General features: G+C 44.4%; 1 protein-coding gene across 1 annotated transcript; it reads left to right on the top strand.

Annotated features, from left to right (window-relative positions):
- Nucleotides 1–41: 41 nt before the first annotated feature.
- On the top strand, nt 42–20,608 carry SDR16C5 (short chain dehydrogenase/reductase family 16C member 5). The gene is made up of 7 exons (XM_008000692.3): nt 42–604; nt 4,292–4,638; nt 8,383–8,514; nt 11,546–11,645; nt 13,792–13,936; nt 14,906–15,031; nt 19,012–20,608. The coding sequence occupies exons 2-7, from the start codon at nt 4,306–4,308 to the stop codon at nt 19,103–19,105; spliced, it is 930 nt and encodes a 309-aa protein (XP_007998883.1). The 5' UTR covers nt 42–604; nt 4,292–4,305; the 3' UTR covers nt 19,106–20,608.
- The last annotated feature ends 1,610 nt before the right edge of the window (nt 20,609–22,218 follow it).

Here is a 22,218-nt window from a genome sequence, read left to right as displayed (position 1 = left end):
CCCTGCCTGCACCCCACCCACTTCCTGGGGACTCCCGAGCCCACGCCCACATCCCTTACCTCCAAGGGGCAAGGAAGCTGTTGACTTAGGTTCCCACGTGGAGCAATCAGATGCTGCTGGAGAACTCCCCGCATTGCAGGCTCCAGACAAACGACCTGGCCCCTCCCCCGTGGACGCCTACACTGCTCTTTGTTTTCTAACTCCAGAGTTCCCAGTCTCGGGGTTGTGCCTTGCAAATACCTGGGAAACTTTTATAGCTAATGCCTGGGCCCCTCCCAACCCAGAAATTCCCATCTAATACTCTGGGGTGCAGCCTAGGCATTGAAACGTTAAGCCTAAGAGAAATCCGGCGCTCGCCTCCAGTTTCCACCACCGAATTTCCAGCTTCTTAAATCTGCGGGTCCAGAAAAAGAAGATAGGAGTGCGGCCCACGTGGCGTGCTGGGGCTACTGCCGGCCCCACCCCCGGCGCTGCAGCCCTTGGACTTGGCCTCGGGCAGCACCTGGGTAAACACCTGAACCTCACTGAGTTACGAGGCAGGGACTCGGGTGCCTGGGACAGACAAGGCCGGTTTCTCCGCGGGCAGCTAAGGAGAGTGTCCTGGGTGAGTTGCGAGGTCGTCGGTCCTGGGTGCTGGCTCCCGGAGGAGGTGGCGCTGGCGGGGGTCGGGCGAGGCGGCCCTTTGGGCTGGTTTCACGCTGGGTCGCGCGCAAGGGGGCGCGGGTCGCCGAGCCGCGGCCGGACCCACCCGCGAGCTGGTGAGAACACAACTCCTCCCGGGAGCGCACGGCTGCAGCGTCCCCGAAGCCCAGGCTCGCGTGGCTACGGCTAACGCAGACACCCCGCCCCCGGAGGTGAGCTGCCAGCCTCCCTCCCCACCCAGAGCAGAGGGCAGGGTGCCTCCCTGGACCTTCTTCTTCTGTCCGTTCTGCCCAGGTTCCTTGCTCTCTGCTGCTCAGTGAATCCACCTCTCGGACCCTACCACCCCCATATCACCCCTTTCAACCCAAGCTGTGATTGTCAGTCTGTCTGCCCTCCCGTTTCGTCCGGGTGCCCTCACCAGAGCCGACTTGCTGCCGCCCACTGGCCTGGGAAGCCGAGGGCGCCTGTTTGGATTGGGTAGGCCGTGAGCTAGAGACACCTAGAAACCTGCCAGATTAAATTGTATATGCTCCGTAACATTCTAGGAAAGTCTCTGCAGTAAAATAGAACCGTGCATTCACGCCTGTTTGTAAGTACACTATAACCATATTTCATTGGTATAGCCAGGGATTATTAATGCATTTGCTTAACAGAACACCAGTGGAAGTTCTAGCCATTAATTATTTTGCTGTCATTCTGTGCCTGGCACTGTTCTAGAAAGGCCTCCATGTTATGGCTGTGCCACATTATTATGGGGACTGAGGAGCAGAGGGGGAGACATGTAAGCTGGCAGGTGTTGGAATCCAAACAACTCCTCTTGCACCCCCGCCCCAACCCTGTGCACCCAGCAGAGGACTTTGTGCAGAGTAATGCCTTTTTTTTTCCTAATTTGTTCAAAGGTCTCACACAAGCTAGTAGTGACCACATAACGCTCCTTAATACTTTACCTATATAAACTGGTTTAATTCTCACAGCTCCTCTGTGTGGTAAGTATTCCTATGTACTATTAGAAACTCCCTTTTTAGAGGAGGAAACCGAGGCACAAGAAGGTAAATCATTTCTACCAAAGTTGTAGGGAAAATCAGTGATGTATCTGGAATTCCAAACCAAACTTTAATCTGTAGACCTCATTGCTTATGTGGGTACCCAGGAGGCACCCTAAACTTCAACTGGGGAGGGGGTAACTCAGCCTGACAAGTTCTGAGAAATCTAGTAAGCATCTGCCAAAACAGGGTTAAAAGATGGACATATTTTAGGTCTTGCATCAAGCCAACATGGAGACAGTGGAACACTGAAATCTAGAATGTTCTGACATTAAGAGCGTTCATGTCACCCAGGTCAATGTTGAGACTTCTGGCCACTGCTGAGGTGCTAGAGCCCTGTGATGGGAGAAGTAGACCTCTGTCCCTCTGTGTGAATTCACATAGTGATATAAAAGGGAGTGTGGTGATCTGACCAACTACCCTTGGTACGGATTTTCCAAAGTTGGCAATGCCCAGGCTGCTGTCTGAGAAGGGTGCCTAGGGTTTCCCATTACTGTGTGCACAGTCTGACCCTCATCCTTGCAGATCCACAGGTACAGGCTCCATGACTGTGTATTTGAAATAAGAGTCTTCTTTCAGGACACCTTCTTTTCCAGTTCTGCAGCGCCTGGGAGGCCTGAACAATCTTCTAAAAGTTACTCTGTGAATGTAAATCAGAGCAGAGATCACAGAGAGTTTGAGGTCTATTTCATCAAAGCATGGATGAAAATGTCCTTCATTTGACCAGAAGGTCCATGTTCCTTAGAGCCAGCATTCTTATTCTCTGGACAGCCCTGGACACACAGGTCAAACCTGCCTTACAACAAACTATTTTGTCCCTCTGCCAGGAAAGCTATTGCTCAATATCCCTACCTCCCACCGTCATCATTTGGATATCCACTCAAAGGGTCACTTTCCAGCAGACCTCTGTTACTTCCTCCCCCAGGCCCAATCTGAATCAGCTCTCCCGTCATTCTCTCTATAGCACACTGCACTTTTCTTTATAACACTATGGCTTGTAACGATGTATTTATTTGTGGAATATGTCTCTTCAACGAGATTACTTGGCTCACCTGCACAGAGATTATGAGAGGCTGCTCATCCCCTCAGCCTCAGTGCCCAGATAGAACCAGCACGGGGTGAATACTCAATAAACAGAACACATGAACCAATCTGGCCCGCACCAGTTAACCAGCACAGGGACCCTGAACAAGTCACATATGTCTTCTCTCAGATCCTCAGTCTCATCTGTACAATAAGCCAGGAACAACAGCCTGGGTCACATCAACTCTTGACATTTCCTAAGGGTGTGACCACGTACCGAGTCCTCCTGTAGATGAATCTGTCCGCTCTTACTCTTTAACCATAACTAGGCTGACTTCAGCCAAACTGTGAAGTGAAGACCTGCTGTTTTTTCATTACTCCCCTCCCGTCTCCTCACACCTGTGCCTTCGTCTGAGCCTCTCAATTAAGCACCCCATTCAGAGAAGGCTCCTACCCCCAGCACAGTATGCCCTCTGCTAAGTATGTCTTCTGTTCTCATCCTGAAGGAAATAAGACCTTCCCTTCTTTCTCAGCTAGTGGTTAGGAAAGCATTTTACATACTCATTCACACTAAAGTGTGAGTAACTGGTAGCAGGATGTAAGCACTAAGCTCTGTATGAGTTTGTCAAGAGGGGGCCTTTTTTTCATTCAGCAGACCTAGGGGGTGCCTTCTTGGTGGGCAGTACTGTGAATCTGAGAAATGTGATAACGTCTGTAAAGCACTGACCGTAAGTCAGGCATTGTGGTGATACGTGGAACATTCTCATTTCATCTGCAAAAACACCCTATGCCACGGGACCAGTACAGATGAGGATACCAAGGCCCCGTGTTAGGCCAAGAGGCTCCCCCCTGGGGTTTACAGGTAGGCAGAGGCAGTGCAGGGCAGGAGTGCAGGTCTGCCTCCCCTCTGACCTTTAATCACACAGAGTGGTAAGTGATGTGGAGTTGGTGGCGTGGGGACCTCAGAGCCTAGGGAAGGGCTATCTGGTGCTGATCGCAAATCTGTCGGAAAAGGTCTAGAACATCTGGTTACTTCCTGTCAAATGCTTTCTACAAGTAAGATTTTATATTTTCCTCTCAAATCTCAGATTTTATACAGTAATGCAAAATTAAAGAACGATAATGCAAATGAGAAAGCACAAACATCAAAGGAGAGAAAAATAAAGTCAGAGAGGTAGTATAAACATTGTGATGTGGTCAAGACTTTGAACATAAAATCAGCCAACAGGATTCATGATTATTATGAAGAAAGGCTGACTATAAAGAATAATGAACTTATTCTTTATGTTAAATTTGGGTGCGGTGGTTACAGTTCCTGGTTAACAAACATTTCTGTTGTATACTGCACGTAGCAGTCATGCAAATAATGTGCTGAGCTTAGGGCCAAGTATGAAAGTTGAGTAAATATAGTCCCTGTGGCTTCCTCCTCCCCTTTTCTGAATTCAGAGTCTGCTACCAGGAGAGCTGTTTAAATCACATATCTCAGTTACTTTCACTATTTCAGAAAATAGGAGCTCCGTGGAGTAAACAACTCAGAGGAAATGAACAAATAAGTCTTCACGTGAATCTGTCTTTCTTCATAGGTGTCAGCCAGAACATGTCTTTCAACCTGCAATCATCAAAGAAACTGTTCATTTTCTTAGGAAAATCACTGTTTACTCTTCTGGAGGCTATGATTTTTGCCTTACTCCCAAAGCAACAGAAGAACGTTGCTGGTGAAATAGTCCTCATCACAGGTGCTGGAAGTGGACTCGGAAGGCTCTTAGCCTTGCAGTTTGCCCGACGGGGATCTGTGCTTGTTCTCTGGGATGTCAATAAGGAGGGGAATGAGGAAACATGTAAGATGGCTCAGGAAGCTGGGGCCACAAGAGTACACGCCTATACTTGCGATTGCAGCCAAAAGGAAGAAGTGTATAGAGTAGCCGATCAGGTAACTCTTGTGTGTTTACTATTATAATTTGACATATATCATGTTCTTTTTCCCTTGCCTTTCTCAGTGCCTGTTATCCTTTCTCCAGTGTCCCTTTAATGTAGACAAGATTATGGGGGAATGGAAATTGGGATTTTTGAATTCTTATTGTATGCAAGATACTGCTAACTACCATGTATGTATTGTAACCTTATAAAGTAAAACCCATTATTATCCCCATTTCACAAGTAGGGAGACTAAGGCTTAGGGCAGGTATGTAGCTTACCTAAGAAACACAGCTAGTAAGCAGCAAGACTATAGCTGCCACTGTGTCTGTTGACACCTGAGTACCTGCTTCTAACATTACACTGCACTGACCGTTCCGGCCCCTATTACAGTATAAGTTAATGGAGGGATAGAGGCATCCTTCTTTGAGGATAAAGAAATCGAGATACAGAGACATTAAATAACCTGTCCAGGGTTCACAGACCTGGTGTGCGATAGAGGCAGGATTTGAATCCATATTCTGTCTGATTTTAAATTTAGGCTGTGTCCACCCCACCTACATTCGAAGTATTGCTCTTAAGTAGTCGTAAGACAATCAAAATCTTTTATTAATCCTAAAGACTCAGCTACGTTTTCTTCTTTGGTGTTTATACAGCTACACATAAAGCTTTCAGAAAACCAAAGCTCTGACATGAGGATGGTAAGGATTTTCTTACCATTGTAAGAAAATTCCATGTGCCCATCCCTCACAAGGAATTTTTTTTTTCTTTTTCTTTTTTTTTTTTTTTTTTTGAGACAGAGTTTCGCTCTTGTTGCCCAGGCTGGAGTGCAATGGCGCCATGTCAGCTCACGGCAACCTCTGTCTCCCGGGTTCAAGCGATTCTCCTGCCTCAGCCTCCCGAGTAGCTGGGATTACAGGCATGTGCCATCACGCCCGGCTAATTTTTTTGTGTTTTTAGTAGAGACGTGGTTTCTTCATGTTGGTCAGGCTGTTCTCGAACTCCCGACCTCAGGTGATCACCCACCTCGGCCTCCCAAAGTGCTGGGATTACAGGTGTGAGCCGCTGTGCCTGGCCTAGGGATTTTTGTGTCCTCACATTGGCTTAAGTACTTCACTCATCACTCTCCTGGGACACTTTGTGCCTCCCAGAATTGCCCAACTTATTGAGAAGGGAGGAACCAACCAAACCTGCCATGAGCAGCCTGACTACATTGTAAAGTTACTCCATAGTTTCTAGGCTCAACCAGGATTTTCTTGCTAAGGTTTGCAGGTCCCTGGCAGGTAAGTTTATGACTTTCAGGTTTGTCTTTACATTTTACCTCTCTGCTACCACCATCTCCAACCACAGGCTGCCCAGTACAGGCTGGAGATCCACACCTGACAGGTTTGCTAGGCCTACACTGGGCACACTCTTCCAAGCACAGCTGATCTCACAAATTTAACTACTTAGAAGTTAAACACCTGGCATGTTGACTTACACTGACTACAATTTATCTGGCCAGCCTTAAGCAATAATCGGTTGATATTCAAACAACGAAGATTATTAGCTATGGGATAAACTAGTATGAAGCACTCTATAAATAATTACCTCCCTTTCCCTTTCCCCTGTAATGGTGATTTAGTTCTGCCCCAGGTGCTTGACTTCAGAAATAGCCAAACATGTCATTACCAGCTTATTATTCAGGTTTTATCACTGGGAGGTCTTGGAGGGAATTACTTATGTGCTCCTCTGAATTCAGGGGAAGGAAATTACTCCCCATCCGTATAAACCCACCATTTCCACTTTTTATTCTGAATAGAAGGGAAAGTACCAGAGAATTTTTTTTTTTTTTTGAGATGGAGTCTTGCTCTGTCGCCAGGCTGGAGTGCAGTGGTGCGATCTCGGCTCACTGCAACCTCTGCCTCCCAGGTTCAAGCGATTCTCCTGCCTCAGCCTCCTGAGTAGCTGGGACTACAGGCACGTGCCACCACACCCAGCTAATTTTTGTATTTTTAGTGGAGACAGGGTTTCACCATGTTGGCCAGGATGGTCTCCGTCTCTTGACCTCGTGATCCGCCCGCCTCAGCCTCCCAAAGTGCTGGGATTACAGGCGTGAGTTACCACACCCGGCCAATACCAGAGAATTTTTAAGAAGTAGCCCATAGACAAAAAATCAAAGAGAAAGCTTTCAGAGTGATATGACAGCATTTTGTCTCTGCTGAGTCTCCGATAACTTTGAAAGCTTGTATCCCTAGGCCACAGCTTAGCCTTGAGTTCAGGAGTCCATCCTCGGAAAGAAGAAAACCAGTCAGTTGATGAAAACAGGACAGGCAGATTCTAATCTGTGCTGTGTGTTTAAAATATATACCGTCATGCACCATATAATGACATTTTGGTCAGTGATGGACCATATACAAAATGGTGGTCCCACATTATGGGACAGATTATTACAGTATTTTTACTGTCCCAATGTTCTATGTTTAGATACACAAATACTTACCAATGTGTTAACAGTTGCCTGCAGTGTTCAGTGTAGTAACACACTGTACAGGTAGGTAGCCTAGGAGCAGTAGGCTCCACCATATGGCCTAAGATGTGTAGTAGGCACACGTCTAGGTTTATTAAGTATGCTCTGTGATCTTCACATAGCAACCAAGTCACTTAACAATGCACTTCTCAGAATGTATCTCATTGTTAAGTGATTTATGACTGTATTTTCTTTTTTCCTCCATTTATTCCCTAACCCAGCCCCTTCTTCATTTGTCCGAAGTCTTGATCTATATCACATTTGGCTATAATGAAGCTATTCTTATGTCCCATCACATTGATTAAAATGAAATGCCACATACAGAGCACAGAACAAAGTTACTAACCACTGAGTAGAAGAACAGCTGTAACTGTAAACAGAAAGTAGCATTTCGACAATGGACTCGTTTTAAGAAAAACAAGAAAAGCACATCAAAACTTGATCTCTGGAGGTCGGGCGCAGTGGCTCACACCTGTAATCCCAGCACTTTGGGAGGCCAAGGCAGGTGAATCACAAGGTCAGGAGATTGAGACCATCCTGGCTAACACGGTGAAAACCCGTCTCTACTAAAAATACAAAAACAAAATTAGCCTAGTGTGGTGGCAGGCACCTGTAGTCCCAGCTACTTGGGAGGCTGAGGCAGGAGAATGGTGTGAACCCAGGAGGTAGAGTTTGCAGTGAGCCGAGATCGTGCCACTGCACTCCAGCCTGGGCGACAGAGGGAGACTCCATATCAAAAAAAACAAAACAAACAAACAAACAAACAAAAAACTTGATCTCTGGTACACTGTAGACTCAGCAATGTAAATAAACCAAACTGTATTTATTTATTCATTTAGACGCAGTCTTGCTCTGTCACCCAGGCTGGAGTGCAGTGGCGTGATCTTGGCTTACTACAACCTCTACCTCCCTGGTTTAAGCAATTCTCCTGCCTCAGCCTCCCGAGTAGCTGGGACCAGAGGCATGCGCCACCATGCCTGGCTAATTTTTGCAATTTTAGTAGAGACAGGATTTTGCCATGTTGGCCAGGCTATTCTCAAACTCCTGTCCTCAAGTCACCCACCTGCCTTGGCCTGCCAGAGTACTGGAATTACAGGTGTGAGCCACTGAGCCTGGCCCCAAGCTGTATTTTTAGAGTGCATAAACTCAGTATGAATTAACCAGGATAAAAAAACATAAAACTGTGGGAAAATAAAACCTAGATCATATAAGGAATTACTACATTGGTGGTGTTGCTCTTATTCAATTCAGGTTAAAAAAGAAGTCGGTGATGTTTCCATCCTAATCAACAATGCCGGAATCGTTACAGGCAAAAATTTCCTTGACTGTCCAGATGAGCTTATGGAAAAGTCATTTGATGTGAATTTCAAAGCACATTTATGGGTAATAATTGTTTCTTCTCATAATAAATGTAAAGTTACTCTGGCATTTAGAAGTACTTTCCTCTTGCTCTTTTACAATGTTATTAGCCTCTAAGTAAAGCAAAGACTTCTCAATTTTGGACTTGTCCTGGTCTACGCAGTTGTCCTCTTCTGATGCCACTTAATATACAGCTCCCAGGACCTCTGCTCAGGGAATCCTACAAGGACAGAACTGTCCTCATGGTCCTGCTACCATGTATTGATTAGCTGCAAATGTTAGGGAATACTCCAGGTGGCTCACATATTTTCCTCAAAACAGCTTGGTAAGATAAGGGATCATAGAACATAAAAGATTTGCTCCAGGCTATATAGCGGGTAACTAAACTTAGACAGGACCAGGGTAGCATTGTAATTTGTCTAAGCTGGGACAGTTTTGGAAGTGAAATTCAGCATTATTAATGAGCAAGTGTTAATCAGGTCTATTATGGGCAAACCAAAACCTACAGTCACCTTCGTTAGTACCCAACCAGAGAAATTAGAGGTTCCACTGGTAACCCGGGTTACCACCTGCTACCAGCACTAAAAACACAGTCCTGACTTCTAAAGCTACCCATTCAATTCCAGAAGTTGCATTTTTCTGGCCTGTGCTGAGACCAGCCATCTCAGGCCTCCCCACACTATGCATGCACCGTCTTGCTGCCTCTCCCAGCTTTTATTAAAAGTTTACTTTTATTTTACTTTATCATTTTATTTTAATTTTTTGAGACAGAGTCTCATTCTGTCTCCCAGGCTGGAGTGCAATGATGCAATCTCAGCTCACTGTAACCTCCGCCTCCTGGATTCAAGCGATTCTCGTGCCTCAGCCACTTGAGTAACTGGGATTACAGGTGCGTGCCACCACACCTGACTAATTTTTTGTGTTTTTAGTAGAGACAGGGTTTTGCCATGTTGGCCAGGCTGGTCTTGAACTCCTGGCCTCAAGTGTTCCATCTGCCTCGCCTCCCACAGTACTGGAATTACAAGACTTTTGACCTGTTTGGTTGCAGCCCTGCTCGTAGCTCGTCATTACTGGGCAAGGCTGTCTCCCGGGAGTCTTTGCTGGAGATTTCTGAGCTCCTCCTCAATTCTCCTCTCACCTTTCTGCCCAACTCTTCTTTAGCAGCCTTCAAATGTAATTTGGAATTTGTAGATTTTCTGTCCCCTATTTCCACCAAAAATGTAATGGTGCTGGTGCTATTCTTGGTGTTTTGTAAAGTTTTCAGGAGAAAAATGGAAAGATTCAGAATTTAGTGGCTACCACGTTCCTACAGGAGCTACTGCAAATGATTTATCTTGTCCCAAGTGTCCCTCTCCTTGATGCTTGCTTATACTCATATATAGTTGGAATGAAGATAAAGGCCATGGTCCCTGGAAGCCTCCACTCCCATGGCTTTGTGTTCTTTTTTTTTTTTTTTTTTTTTTTTTTGTGATAGAGTCTCACTCTGCTGCCAGACTGGAGTGCAGCGGCACAATGTCGGCTCACTGCAACCTCCACCTCCCGGGTTCAAGCAATTCTTCTGCCTCAGCCTCCCAAGTATCTGGGACTACAGGCATGCACCACCACGCCCAGCTAATTTTTGTATTTTTAGTAGAGAAGGGATTTCGCCATGTTGGTCAGGCTGATCTCAATCTCTTGACCTTGTGATCCTCCCACCTCGGCCTCCCAAAATGCTGGGATTACAGGTGTGAGCCACTGCACTCGGCCTGACTCTGTGTTCTTTTCCTACCTCTCTGTTTTTCCCCAGGTGCCTTCATGTTCTCTCTCTCTCTCCCCCTCTCTCTCTCTCTCTCTCTCTCCCCCTCTCTCTCTCTTTCTTCTTCTCCTTCTTCCTTCCTTCCTCCTCCTCCTCCTCCTTTTTCCTCTTCTTCTCCTTTTTCTTCTTCTCCCTCCTCCCTCCTCCTTCCTCCTCCTTCTTCTTTCTCCTTCTTCTTCCTCCGACTCCAACTCCTCCTCTACTTCCTCTTTTTCTTCCTCCTCCTTCTCCTCCAATGCTGGTGTTTCCCTGGCTCCTACCACTCCTCATGTCCTCTCACTCCCTTTACTTCTTCTGGGCAAGTTCATGTACATTCTTTAAGCATCTGCACATTGCCAGGCACAAAGACAGTGACTCAATTGCTAGAGTGTCCGAGAGCTACCTGAAGGCTGGGCTCTCAAAGACAGTATCCCTACTGAGAAGTGTCCCAACTCATGGCAGACCCTGGATTGTTTGCTGCACTGCTTCCTTTTGCTTTGTTTTGATTTCCCACCTCTCTCTCCCTGTTAGTTTCTCTCTGAGACTTATTGCAATGCAGGCAAACAAGTGAGATTTGGCCTTTATAAGAGATCCCTTTTCTCACCTCCATGTCTTTGGATGTGATTAGTTACTCCTTTGTGGCAGAAGATGTCTTCTTCAAAAGCTCGTTTCTGTCTCCTTTACGTTCTTTCTCCAGACCCCCAATCGATGGTGAAGGTGTTGGACAGTATACAGATGTGCCCTCTTTCTAATAGATATTCTGTTTTATGAAATGGAACAAAAATATGAAACTTATTTTAAAGAGTAGAGATGAGTTTAAAACAAAGTGCTCTTTTAAAATTGAAGTCAACAACCAGATGTCCTGTGAACAATGTTCAGGGAAAATTTGAAACTCAAAATCAAGCTAAGGAGAGAGAAGGCAATCTAAATCTAAAGCATCATGTTTGTGAGGTTTGGGGTTGTGGCTGCCTCAACAAAGATTTTCCCATACTCCTTCAATTCTTGTCTTAATATTGTGTCGTTAAAAGTCAAGTATGAGCAAAAATGTAAGTCTGAATAAATTATTTTAATAGTACTAGAATTGCCATAAAAAATTGATCTAACAGGTTAAATAAGTTAAAATGATTGCTTTCCAGATGTTTAAGTTTTTATATCCCCATACCTTCAGATATTTTATGGGCTGAAAAAAAAAAGATTTTTTGATCACAATGAGTATATAAATATCTGATAAAATTATACAATGTGGCATTAAACATTAAAAGTTTTCCTTTGTCTTCGTAGACTTATAAAGCCTTTCTACCTGCTATGATTGCTAATGACCATGGACATTTGGTTTGCATTTCAAGTTCAGCTGGATTAGTTGGAGTAAATGGGCTGGCAGGTAAGAAAAACATAGCCATTTACAATTGCAAAATTCCCTATAACTTTAACTTGCATAATAGCTCTGAATAATTAGCACTGACTTGATGTCCTAATGATAAAGAATAATAAGCTAAAAAGTATGGTCAATAAGTGGTTGATAACTTCATCGTGTAGCAAAACCGCCCATCAGATAGACTTACGTGAAATTGGACTGTGCCCTTTGGAATCATTAGGTCTTATGCAGTCCCCTTTGTTTAAAAGAGAGAGAGGCCTCACTGATAATTTTTTTGCACAAGTGATCAACATAACAACTGTCCCCCAAACTTCACACTGACACTGTCACAGGATGGTAAGGAGGATGACCCTGTCTTCTCCTGAAGTTTCCTTTAAGTGATCTCCCCACTGCTCTGAGTTCGGATAAAGTTTCTTCACCTCAAGAAACCTAAAGTTAACTGCTTTGTTTTTCCACTGATTGAAGACCTGCAGGAAGTGGTGGGCATTTTCATCTCCCTTGCAACAGCCAACTGACTTGACAGTAGCAGTGGGGAGGAGGCAAAGAGATCCTTTGAGAGCCTCAACCAAGGAGGCCCAACTTGGGAGCTGGCTCTAGAAGGAACAGAAACCTTGACCTAACCTACCATGGCATCCCCTAGAGCAAATGTCCCACGTCCTGGCTTACAAGGATTGCTAAAACTCATCCAACAGAACTGTAGCAGCAACATTCGGGTAACAGATAAGCCAGTTTGCCAGTTCGGTGGTTCCTAATGCTTTGAAGCAAAATGGCATAGTTCAAGATTCACAAAACCAGTCTTGGCTCAGTATGTCCATCACATGAATAGGTTTTTCAGAACCACCAGTCACCCTAAATATCACCAATCTATTCTCCTTATGACCCAGGACTTCCCTTCCTCTCTCCTTCTTAGAACTTATCAGGTATTATTCTTACCTCTCTCTTATATATCTGTTAAGTCACGGGCCTTTGAAATCATTCAGGTATATTTACAGCTCCTTATCAATCCTTTTCAGACAGAATATTCCTGTCTTCAGATACAGGACTCTCCCACCCGCAGCTCATCTTAGAAACAAGTGTAAGCCTTTTGTATTTCCCATTGTGTGAGTCTTTACTCCCCTGCATCAGAACCACTAGGGATGCCAGTTTAGCATGCAGATTCCTTGGGTCATGGGCCATATCTGCTCATCAGAAGCTCAGGGGTCAAGGGACTCAGCTGCATTTATACCTGATGATTTCAATTACCCTAGAAGCTGCTCTGGACGCCTCCTCCCCCTTCCCAGTCTCTAGCCTCTGATCCACTGTCTGGACAGCACTGGGGCTGGACAACCCCATGCCTGGCACTTATAAACTAGCTCTTGCCAGTTGCAGTAGCTGCACCGTAACATAGCAAGTTTAAATATGCCTCCTCTGAATGTGTGGGGCAAAGGAAAGTGTTAATGCACCTCAACGCCATTTCTTCTCCAAACTTTTTCACTTAGTCAATTGAGTAGTCAGATGTTTTGTTAAAACAAGTATGATTAAAGACAAAAAGTTCAAAATGGACATAAGTGCCACTTTCCATTCCTCCCTCTGCCCCCACCCTGCATTTTCAAGGTATTGAAGAGGTGGAGGTTGAAGCTACCAAGCCCTTTGTTTTGTTTGTTGTTGTTGTTGTTGTTGTTGTTGTTGTTCTGGAAGTGAAGGAAAGAGTTATAGTTGGAAGAAAACTTGATCCGAGAATCACAACCCATGCTGGCCTCTCTTGCCTAGATTCCTATATCAGTTAGTGTTTTGTTTCTTCTTTTGAATGTCTTCATGCCCCAATGGGATTGCAATTTTTTGAGACAGGGGCCCCATGTAAGCACTAGCACAGGGGCTCACAATGCATTGACTTGCTAGTAAAGTCCAGCAGTGTGACCTGAGGCAGGATCTCTGCAGCCCTTCTTGTGCTGGGCCTCACTTGATCGTTGTCAACTGGCCTTGATCTTCAGTTAACCATGTCCATTCCCACTCCCTACTCACTTCTTCCAGTGGGAGTAGACCAAGATTACACAAAAGGAGAACTCTGAAATTGTTTTCTTATTTTCTGTTGCTGTTAGCGTTATGGGTAGACTTTAAAGTAATGCCATTTTAAAACTTTGGAATATACATGATCATGCTTTGTCTTTCGCAGATTATTGTGCAAGTAAATTTGCAGCCTTTGGGCTTGCTGAATCTGTATTTGTAGAAACATTTGTCCAAAATCAAAAGGGGATCAAAACCACAATTGTGTGCCCCTTTTTTATAAAAACTGGAATGTTTGAAGGTTGTACTACAGCGTAAGTATACCCTTTAATTTCACAGAGTCTACACTTTTAAAAATGATTTGCTATCTATTTTATTTTGTTCTGTTTTTTAAAGTTGTCTAAAATATATTGTTCTGGGATTCAGTATGATTTATAAATGGTCTTAGAATTCTGAGGTCTTTCTCAGTATGTGTTTGTGTGAAGGATACCAAGTTGAATGGGAATGGTTTATCAAGGCAGTGTCTCTATGATAGCCCCCTAGGCCCTGCATCTGCTCCTCCATCTCCCAGGCTCTCCTGTCCACATCCCCTTCCTGCCGTCCAATCCCATTATGCCCCCTCTCTGATTCCAGGAGGACTGGCAGTCATTGGAGAGACACTGTCTTGGTCATACAGAAGGAGTTGCTGTAATGAACTATCATACACTAGGTGGCTTAAACAAGAAAAATGCCTTTCTCACAGTTCTGGAGGCTAGAAGTCCAAGACTAAGGTGCTGATAGGCTCTTCTCAGACAGGCACTAATCCCATTCATGAGGGCTCCACAATGGTGACCTAGCTACACCTCAAAAGCCCCACCTCCAAATGCCATCACATTGGGAGTTTAGGCTTCAACATGTGAGTTTTGTGGGGGACACAAATACCCAGGCCATAGCAGTCACAGACGCCCAATTCTGTATCTCATGGAGACTACAGGCGATGTGTTTTCAACAGCTTGCCTTACAAATATTTGGAATATTTGTTTAATATGATTTCACATATATGTATATTGTAATATCAGTGTGTTAATGAGAATCACTTTTCATTTCATATTTTAGTTATGTTACTACTGACTGCATTGACACATTGACAATAAAGGAGTAAATATAAAAATAAATGAAATTTGAAAGGGAAAGAAAAAAGTGATAATGTCTTAAAACCTTTTATCCCTAATTTGAAAAATTATCTTTATTTGTGAATTTGGCCTTTGGGGTTTTTTTTTAATTGTTGTCATTTTATATTCTAGCTGTCCTTCTCTGTTGCCAATTCTGGAACCAGAATATGCCGCGGAAAAAATAGTAGAAGCTATTCTACAAGAAAAAATGTACTTCTATATGCCAAAGTTTTTATACTTCATGATGTTTCTTAAAAGGTAATTACGTTAGCTTCTATTACTTCCCTAACATGCCAATCTACAGTTTACTCCAAATCCCACCAGGAGAAGCCACTTTAAAAATACTTGATAAATTAAAATTCATTCATTTAATTCTATTAAGTCCTGTTAATTCTATCATTGTGCCCATTGCTGACACAATACCAAATTTACATAGTTGCAGTGCCCCCCATGAGTCAAGAAAATGGGGTCTAACCCTTCCTGCCACCTTAGTATCAAATTATTCTGAAAAAGAACTGAATGTACTGGCAGATGGAAAGATTGAAATGATCATTTTTAGGAGAGATTTTCTTGTGCTCATGATAAAATAATCCTGTTGGAATAGATATTGTATCCATGCCTCCTCAGGTACAGGGCCCCAAAGTCAAGGCTAGACAGTAAGCCAAGTGCTACAGAAATTTGTGGTATCGGTACCATTAGTAATACATAATAAATTCGAACTCTTAGGATGGTTAAAGAATTTGAGGGAAAAAACGTAAAACCACCTCTTAAAAGCACAAGAAAGGGCTGGGAGCAGCAGCTCACATTTGTAATCCCAGCACCTTGGGAGTCCAAGGTGAGAGGATTGTTTGAGGTCAGGAGTTCGAGACTAGCCTGGGAAACAAAGCAAGACCCCATCTCTACAAAATAACAAATAAGCCAGGCATGGTAGTGCAAGCCTGTAGTCCCAGCTACTTAGGAGCCTGAGTCAGGAGGATTGGTTGAGCCCAGGAATTTGAAACTGGTACACACGGTCCCAGCTAGTCAGGAAGCTGAGGCAGGAGGATTGCTTGAACCCAGGGGTTTGAGGCTGCAGTAAGCCACGATCAGACCGCTGCACTCCATCTTGGCAACAGAGTGAGACTCTGTCTCTTAAAAAATAAAAAAAGTACATGGTGACGCGTGCCTGTAATCCCAGCTACTCCGGAGGCCGAGGCAGGAGAATCGCTTGAAACAGGAAGGCAGAGGTTGCAGTGAGCTGAGATCACGCCATTGCCCTCCAGCTTGGGCAACAAGAGTGAAAACTCCATGTCAAAAAAAAAAAAAAAGTAGAAAAAGCATTCTTGTGCACCCTTCCCTGCTCTCCATGGAGTTTCAGTGCTGAAATTCATAGGTACTGAATGAACATTTGACCCGGTTACAAGGATAGTGGTGTGCTGCTGATTCCTGTTACCTCAATTCATTTTCTAGACTGTAACAGGTCATCTAGTTAAATCTTTCCTCACTGGGCTTTCTGCTCTGTGAGGAAGCACCTTGAGTTGAAATCTGCCTCGTTTGAACTTCTCCTCATTCGTTTGTGCTTCTCCCCCAGCTCCATGTGCAATTCCATCAGTCTTGCCAATGACAATTCCTAGTTATTTGAAGATAGATGTTATACCTCACATCCACTACATGGCCAGCAGCCATTGCCCATCCAGTGTACAGAAATTTCTTTTCTCATTAGCTAATTATTTCTACTTTGTGCAATGAACCAAATGTCATTCTTGCATCCTATCATTTCTCCAGGCTTCATCTGGCACAGGAGGGGTCAGAATGCCTGACTCAGGCTGTGTGGGACAAAGCAAAGGATCCTTGATAAGCAATTTGAAATCCAGGCTTATGATCCCACTATTTACTAAGTCTGTGACTCTGAGCATGCCCTTTATTCTCCAGGTTTTGGCTTCTTCATTTACAATGTAGAGACCATGTTTGTCATAGCTTGTAGATTCGTGTAATGCACTGTTTATTGGGCAGGGTGTGCGTGCACAACACACTAAGTTCTTTTTGCTTAATATATAGCAGATTATAATATAGTAATGCCAATGGCAAGAACATGGAACTTAATTTTTCTACTTTGAATAACTGTGGAGATTATGTTTAGTTTTATGACATACTAGTTATGGGACATGTTTTGAGAGAGGGCTAGATAGCTGCTGAGTAAGCCAAAGGCAAGGTGAAGAAGCTCAGTAAAGGCAGTCACATCAAACACTCCACCAAACATTCATTCAGCAAACATTCAGAGAGTGCTGTGTGTGTCATGAATCACCCACCATCCAAGGATCTGCGCTCAGGGTTACAGCAAAGAACAAGACAAACAGTGGTCCCTGCCCATGTGGAAATCACTTCCTGTGGGGTGAGGGGACAGAAAAGAAACAAAAAAAAAACAGTAAAGTAAAAGAAAAGACCGTAAGTGCTCTAAAGAAATATAAAGCAGGAAAGGGAAAAAAGGAAATCCCACAGTGGGAGGTAGATGGGTGCAAGCTGAGTTTTACTTTTTTTACTTTTTTTTTTTTTTTTTTTTTTTTTGAGATGAAGTTTCGCTCATCACCCAGGCTAGAGTCCAATGGCGCGATATTGGCTCACTGCAACCCCCACCTTCCCGGGTTCAAGTGATTCTCCTGTGTCAGGCTCCCGAGTAGCTGGGATTACAGGTGCCTGCCACCATGCCTGGCTAATTTTTGTATTTTTAGTAGAGTCAGGGTGTCACCACATTGGCCAGGCTGGTCTCGAACTCCAAGTGCTGGGATTACAAGCATGAAACACTGTGCCTGGCCAAGATTTACGTTTTTTTTTTAATTTTACTTATTTAATTTTTTTTGGAGACAAGGTCTTGTTCTGTCACCCAGGCTAGAGTGCAGTGGTGTGATCATAGCCCACAGCAGCCTCAAACTCCCAGGCTCAAGTCATCCTCCCACCTCAGCCTCCCAAATAGCTGGGACTATAGTTGTGCACCATTATGCACAGCTAATTTATTTTTATTTTTTTAGAGATGGGGTCTTGCTATATTGCCCAGGCTGGTCTCAAATTCCTGGCTTCAAGCAATCCTCCCACCTCAGCCTCCCAAGGCGTTGGGATTACAAGCATGAGCCACTACATCTCGGCGAGATTTAATTTTTTTTTTCTTTTGAGACAGACTCTTGCTGTGTTGCCCAGGCTGGAGTGCAGTGGCACGATCATGCCTCACTGCAACCCCCCACCTCCCGGTTTCAAGCAATTCTCCTGCCTCAGCCTCCTGAGTAACTAGGATTACAGGCATGTGCCACCACACCTGGCTAATTTTTGTGTTTTTAGTAGAGACAGGGTTTCACCATGTTGGCCAGGCTGACATTGTGATCTGCCCGCCTCAGCCTCCCAAAGTGCTGGGATTATGGGCATGAGCCACCGCGCCCAGCCTGTGAGATTTAATTTTAAGAGTGGTGTTTAATGGGTGGGGGGAGTCTCATAAAGAAGGTAGTAGTTGACCAGAGACTTGAAACTGTGGAGGGGATGAACCACCTGGAGATCTTGGGGTGCCCAAACAGGGGAACAAGGAGCCTGGGGTCCTTTCCTTTACTCCCCACCTTAGGATGAGTCTCAGGTTTCCTGTGCCTGCTTTGTTTCCTTGCTCTGCAGTATTGAATGCTAAGGCCAGTGGAGCAGAGTGCTCTGTTGGGATGATGATCATGCATGTATATGGCTTTGCAGAGGGGCAGGCGGGGATGGAGAAAATGAACAGTATTAGTTGAGTCTTGCCCAAGGTTTGAGGAGTTATTGCATCTCATCCTCATACTAGTCCCAGAAAGGCAGATTGATGACCTGATTTTACAGCTGAGGAAATTGAGGTCTGTGAGCTGAGTCAGTTGCCTAAGGTGGCATTGCAAATGACAGAGCTAGGATTCCAGCCAGGCTCATCTGCCCCCAGAGCCCATGCCTACACCACAACACTTCACTGCTTCCTCTGTGTCATTGTACAGTGGAGTGATGCTTTGGAAACCGAAATGAGAAGTGAATTGAATAACTTAAGTAAAGCCACAAAACCTGTCGAGGCCCTGGGCAAGTGTCCTCTGATATAGTAAAGAAGGCCCAGTGACCCTGAGGCAGGTAGCAGTCAGGCTGCATAGTGTGTGCATGAGTGAATGACTTCATCTGCCGCAAGAGGTGACACTGCTTTTCAGTAGAGGTGGTAAAGAGGCTTTCATGAATGATAATCACGAAAGTTTATTCTTGTGTGTTCTCTTTAGCTTTTTGCCCCTCAAGACAGTACTGCTTATAGGTGACTATCTTGACATCTTTCATGCAATGGATGGCTTTCTTGAACGAAAGAAGAAGCTCTAAAGACCAACTCTATGGCTGAGGTCATCTGATACACAATGTTACATAATGTGTACTTCAATGAAGAAAAGTATTTTTGCCTGACAGTGGAATATAGCTGGAGACCAAAAGTACCACTCCTGTTCTGTTATCTGGACTAGAATTTTCAACCAATGCATTTGAAAATAATGTTACTATCACCTCTTTGGTTGACTTTTGGTTTTTTCTTTTGCTATTTGTTTTCCAAAAATAAAGACAGCCCATTTTTGTCATTTCCACTTACCACAGATGTAAGAAAGTGATAAGCCATGGCCACAAGCTGCCCTGAGCTTTTTGGTCGTTGGGGAGGTGGCTCAAATGGAGCCAGTGGCTGTGGTTAACCTGCATTGGGGAGCAGGGCTGAGGGGCGAAGAGGACATGTGGGTATCCAGTCAGAATGCCCTCTCTCCAGAGGACACACAGCTCTGGATTCCCACCTCCTTGCTCTCCGCTCTGGCCTTTTTGAACCTGTACCACCTAATGTAGAAAAGCCCCGCCTCAAATGCCCTTCTTTCCAAAACAGCTACACAAATACTTATTTCTGAATGCCCTCCTGGTTACGCAGACTGAGTGCCAGTCTGGTTAAAGGCCCATCCAGCACCATTGTCCCCAAGAGCCTTACTGGGCATTCCCTGAACCCCCCTCATAGGCAGTGATCCTAGACCAAACTCTTAAATAGAATCACTTTTATTTCCTAGAAGAGATCAAAGAGTGGTTGCTTCTTATTTTGAAGATGAAATTCTACCAAGTTAGGTTTTTTGCTATCTATTGATCCAAAAAATGTATTCATGCAATTAATTTTAAGTGTTTAACTTAGGGTTTCAAGTTGGGATTCAGGTTGAGGCATTTTCCTGCAGAATGGGCAATTTTATGCATTTATATTCATCAGTGCTGCCCTCACTTCGGATCTATTGTATTCTTACAGTTTAATCAACTGGCAAAGTGCTTTCATGCTTTGGAGATTAACTACAAAAGCAAGATTAAGAAAAATATGTTAATTACCATATCCCTGGAACTCCTTCTCAGGCTGGCAGGGGCAGCCTTGCAAGAGAAACAGCAGCCTTTGTCACTTCCCTCTTGTGGGGAGCAAGGAAGGGATGAGCGGTACCTTGGGAGACCCTGTAAAAGTCTAAAGAATTGCGAATTTGACTATCTTGGGGCTAAAATGCTGTCATGGGGCAGTGATCTCAGGGAGTGTAAACTCGAATCCACTGTGGTCTGATTTACCTTGAGTGGCCTCCACAAACATGATAGCTCTGTCCTGTATTTCCTTTCCATTCAGAAAGCCTTAAGAAAAAAAAACAAAAAACAAAAAAAAACTTGTTTTATGATAATACTATAACAATCATAACTCAACATTTACTGTGTCTGGCAGCAAATTAAGTATTTGACAAACATTATTTCATTAAACAAGACTGTCAATCATTACTCAAAGAATGATGAAGGTATTTGGTGTATGCCGAAGAATAAAGGCGTTTTATTTCACAGAGTGACATCTTACTCCACTGTAGATGTGTACTGAGAGGATAACAAAGGCCCTCTTAGAGTCACCCACCAACGTTCCAAATCCTTGGTTAACAAGGTTAATTAAGAAAGAAGCACAATATTGCTGTAATATTACAATTCCAGAAGCGTATCTTCTAGGGTCCTGTCTATTTAGTTGAAGAATAAAGCTCAGACTCTTCGGGGATTCAGTACAACAAAGGTCCAGGAGCACTGCAGGCATCCCCCACATCATAACATCATTAATAGCAATTATTTCTAATTGGAGTGCATCTTGGCTGGACTGTGACAAAGCCCTGAAATTCAATTGTGGTTTTACAATACCCATAAAATTGTCTAAACAAATTCAGATTTACTTGAGACACTTCTATGAGAAGAGACCACATGTAAATTAGAGGATTCTAGAGGGCACTAAATAACAAGGTGATTTAATGCCCTGGGGAGCGAGGAGCGCTCTCAGCATGTGTGTCGTGCCCGTTTCCATCCGAAATTTAGTCCTAATGTAGCCATGACCAAGAGCCCAACACCTAAGCAATCCTGAGGAAACGGAGGGACACAGGGCCAGGGCTGTGCCCCTGGGCGCATTCTGCCCTGCAGGGCGCATCTTCCAGCATCTTGTACTCACTGAGCTGCTCCAAAGCAGAGAAGAATTCTTGGTGTAAGAAGGAGTTTGACTGGGTAAAAATGTGTGCCACGCACTGTGTGTGTGTGTGTGGTTTTACATTGTGAGGCTGTCTTAGTCCACTGGCTGTGTGTGTGTGTGTGTGTGTGTGTGTATGAGGTTTTACATTGTGATGCTGTCTTAGTCCACTGGGGTGTGTGTGTGTGTGTGTGTGTGTGTGTGTGTGTGTGGTTTTACATTGTGGTGCTGTCTTAGTCCACTGGGGCCACCATAACAAAATGCCACAAATTGGGTACTTTAAACAACAGAAATTCAATTCTCATAATTCTGGAAACTGGGAGTCCAAGATCAAGGTGGCAGCTGATTGATTTTCTGGTGAGGGCTCTCTTGCTGGCTTGTGGAGAGAGAGAGAGAGAGGGTGGCAGGGAAGGAGGGAAGGGGAAGGGAAAGGAGGGGAGGGGAGGGGAAGGGAGGAGAGGGCAGGGGTGGGGGAGCTATTTCTTCTTCTTCTAAAGACACCGGTTCCATCATAAGGGCTCTACTTTCTTGACCTCATCTAACCCTAATTACCTCCCAAATTCCCATATCATTTCTCATAAATTTTGGGGGAACACAGACATGCAGTCCATAACAGATGCCAAGATAGAAAAAGAAACCACACCACAAATGACATTTATACTCCTTAGAGTCCTCACGCTGAGATGGTCACAGTTCATCAGATGAAATCATTTAAAATCTTGGAGGCAGAGTGAATTGAGAATGCCTGAAAGAAACTAATTCCAACCTCCGAGAGTCAGCACTTGAGAAAAACATGACTGAGAATCTGGGCCACCAGACAAAAACTGTTGTGAAGCCAAAAGTCCTGTGCAGAGCAGCTCTGGGACGAACATGTCTGGTCCTAGGCACCCTCAACATTCCAGGCTCATGAACCAAGTTGGACTGGGAGCAGGGCTCATGCATGTAATTCCAGCTC

Source organism: Chlorocebus sabaeus, chromosome 8 (genome assembly GCF_047675955.1).
Source record: "Chlorocebus sabaeus isolate Y175 chromosome 8, mChlSab1.0.hap1, whole genome shotgun sequence".
Lineage (NCBI taxonomy): Eukaryota > Metazoa > Chordata > Mammalia > Primates > Cercopithecidae > Chlorocebus > Chlorocebus sabaeus.
The sequence above is the reverse complement of the archived record's forward strand: the minus strand, read 5'-3'. Positions and strand labels throughout refer to the sequence as shown.

What these genes read in the sequence shown, in the direction of transcription:
- SDR16C5 (XM_008000692.3), top strand. Translation starts at nt 4,306, where the DNA reads ATGTCTTTCAACCTGCAATCATCAAAGAAACTGTTCATTTTCTTAGGA. An exon ending in TGGAGTAAATGGGCTGGCAG is followed by an intron (nt 11,646 to 13,791) that starts GTAAGAAAAACA and finishes TGTCTTTCGCAG; the next exon opens with ATTATTGTGCAAGTAAATTT. An exon ending in TTCATGATGTTTCTTAAAAG is followed by an intron (nt 15,032 to 19,011) that starts GTAATTACGTTA and finishes TGTTCTCTTTAG; the next exon opens with CTTTTTGCCCCTCAAGACAG.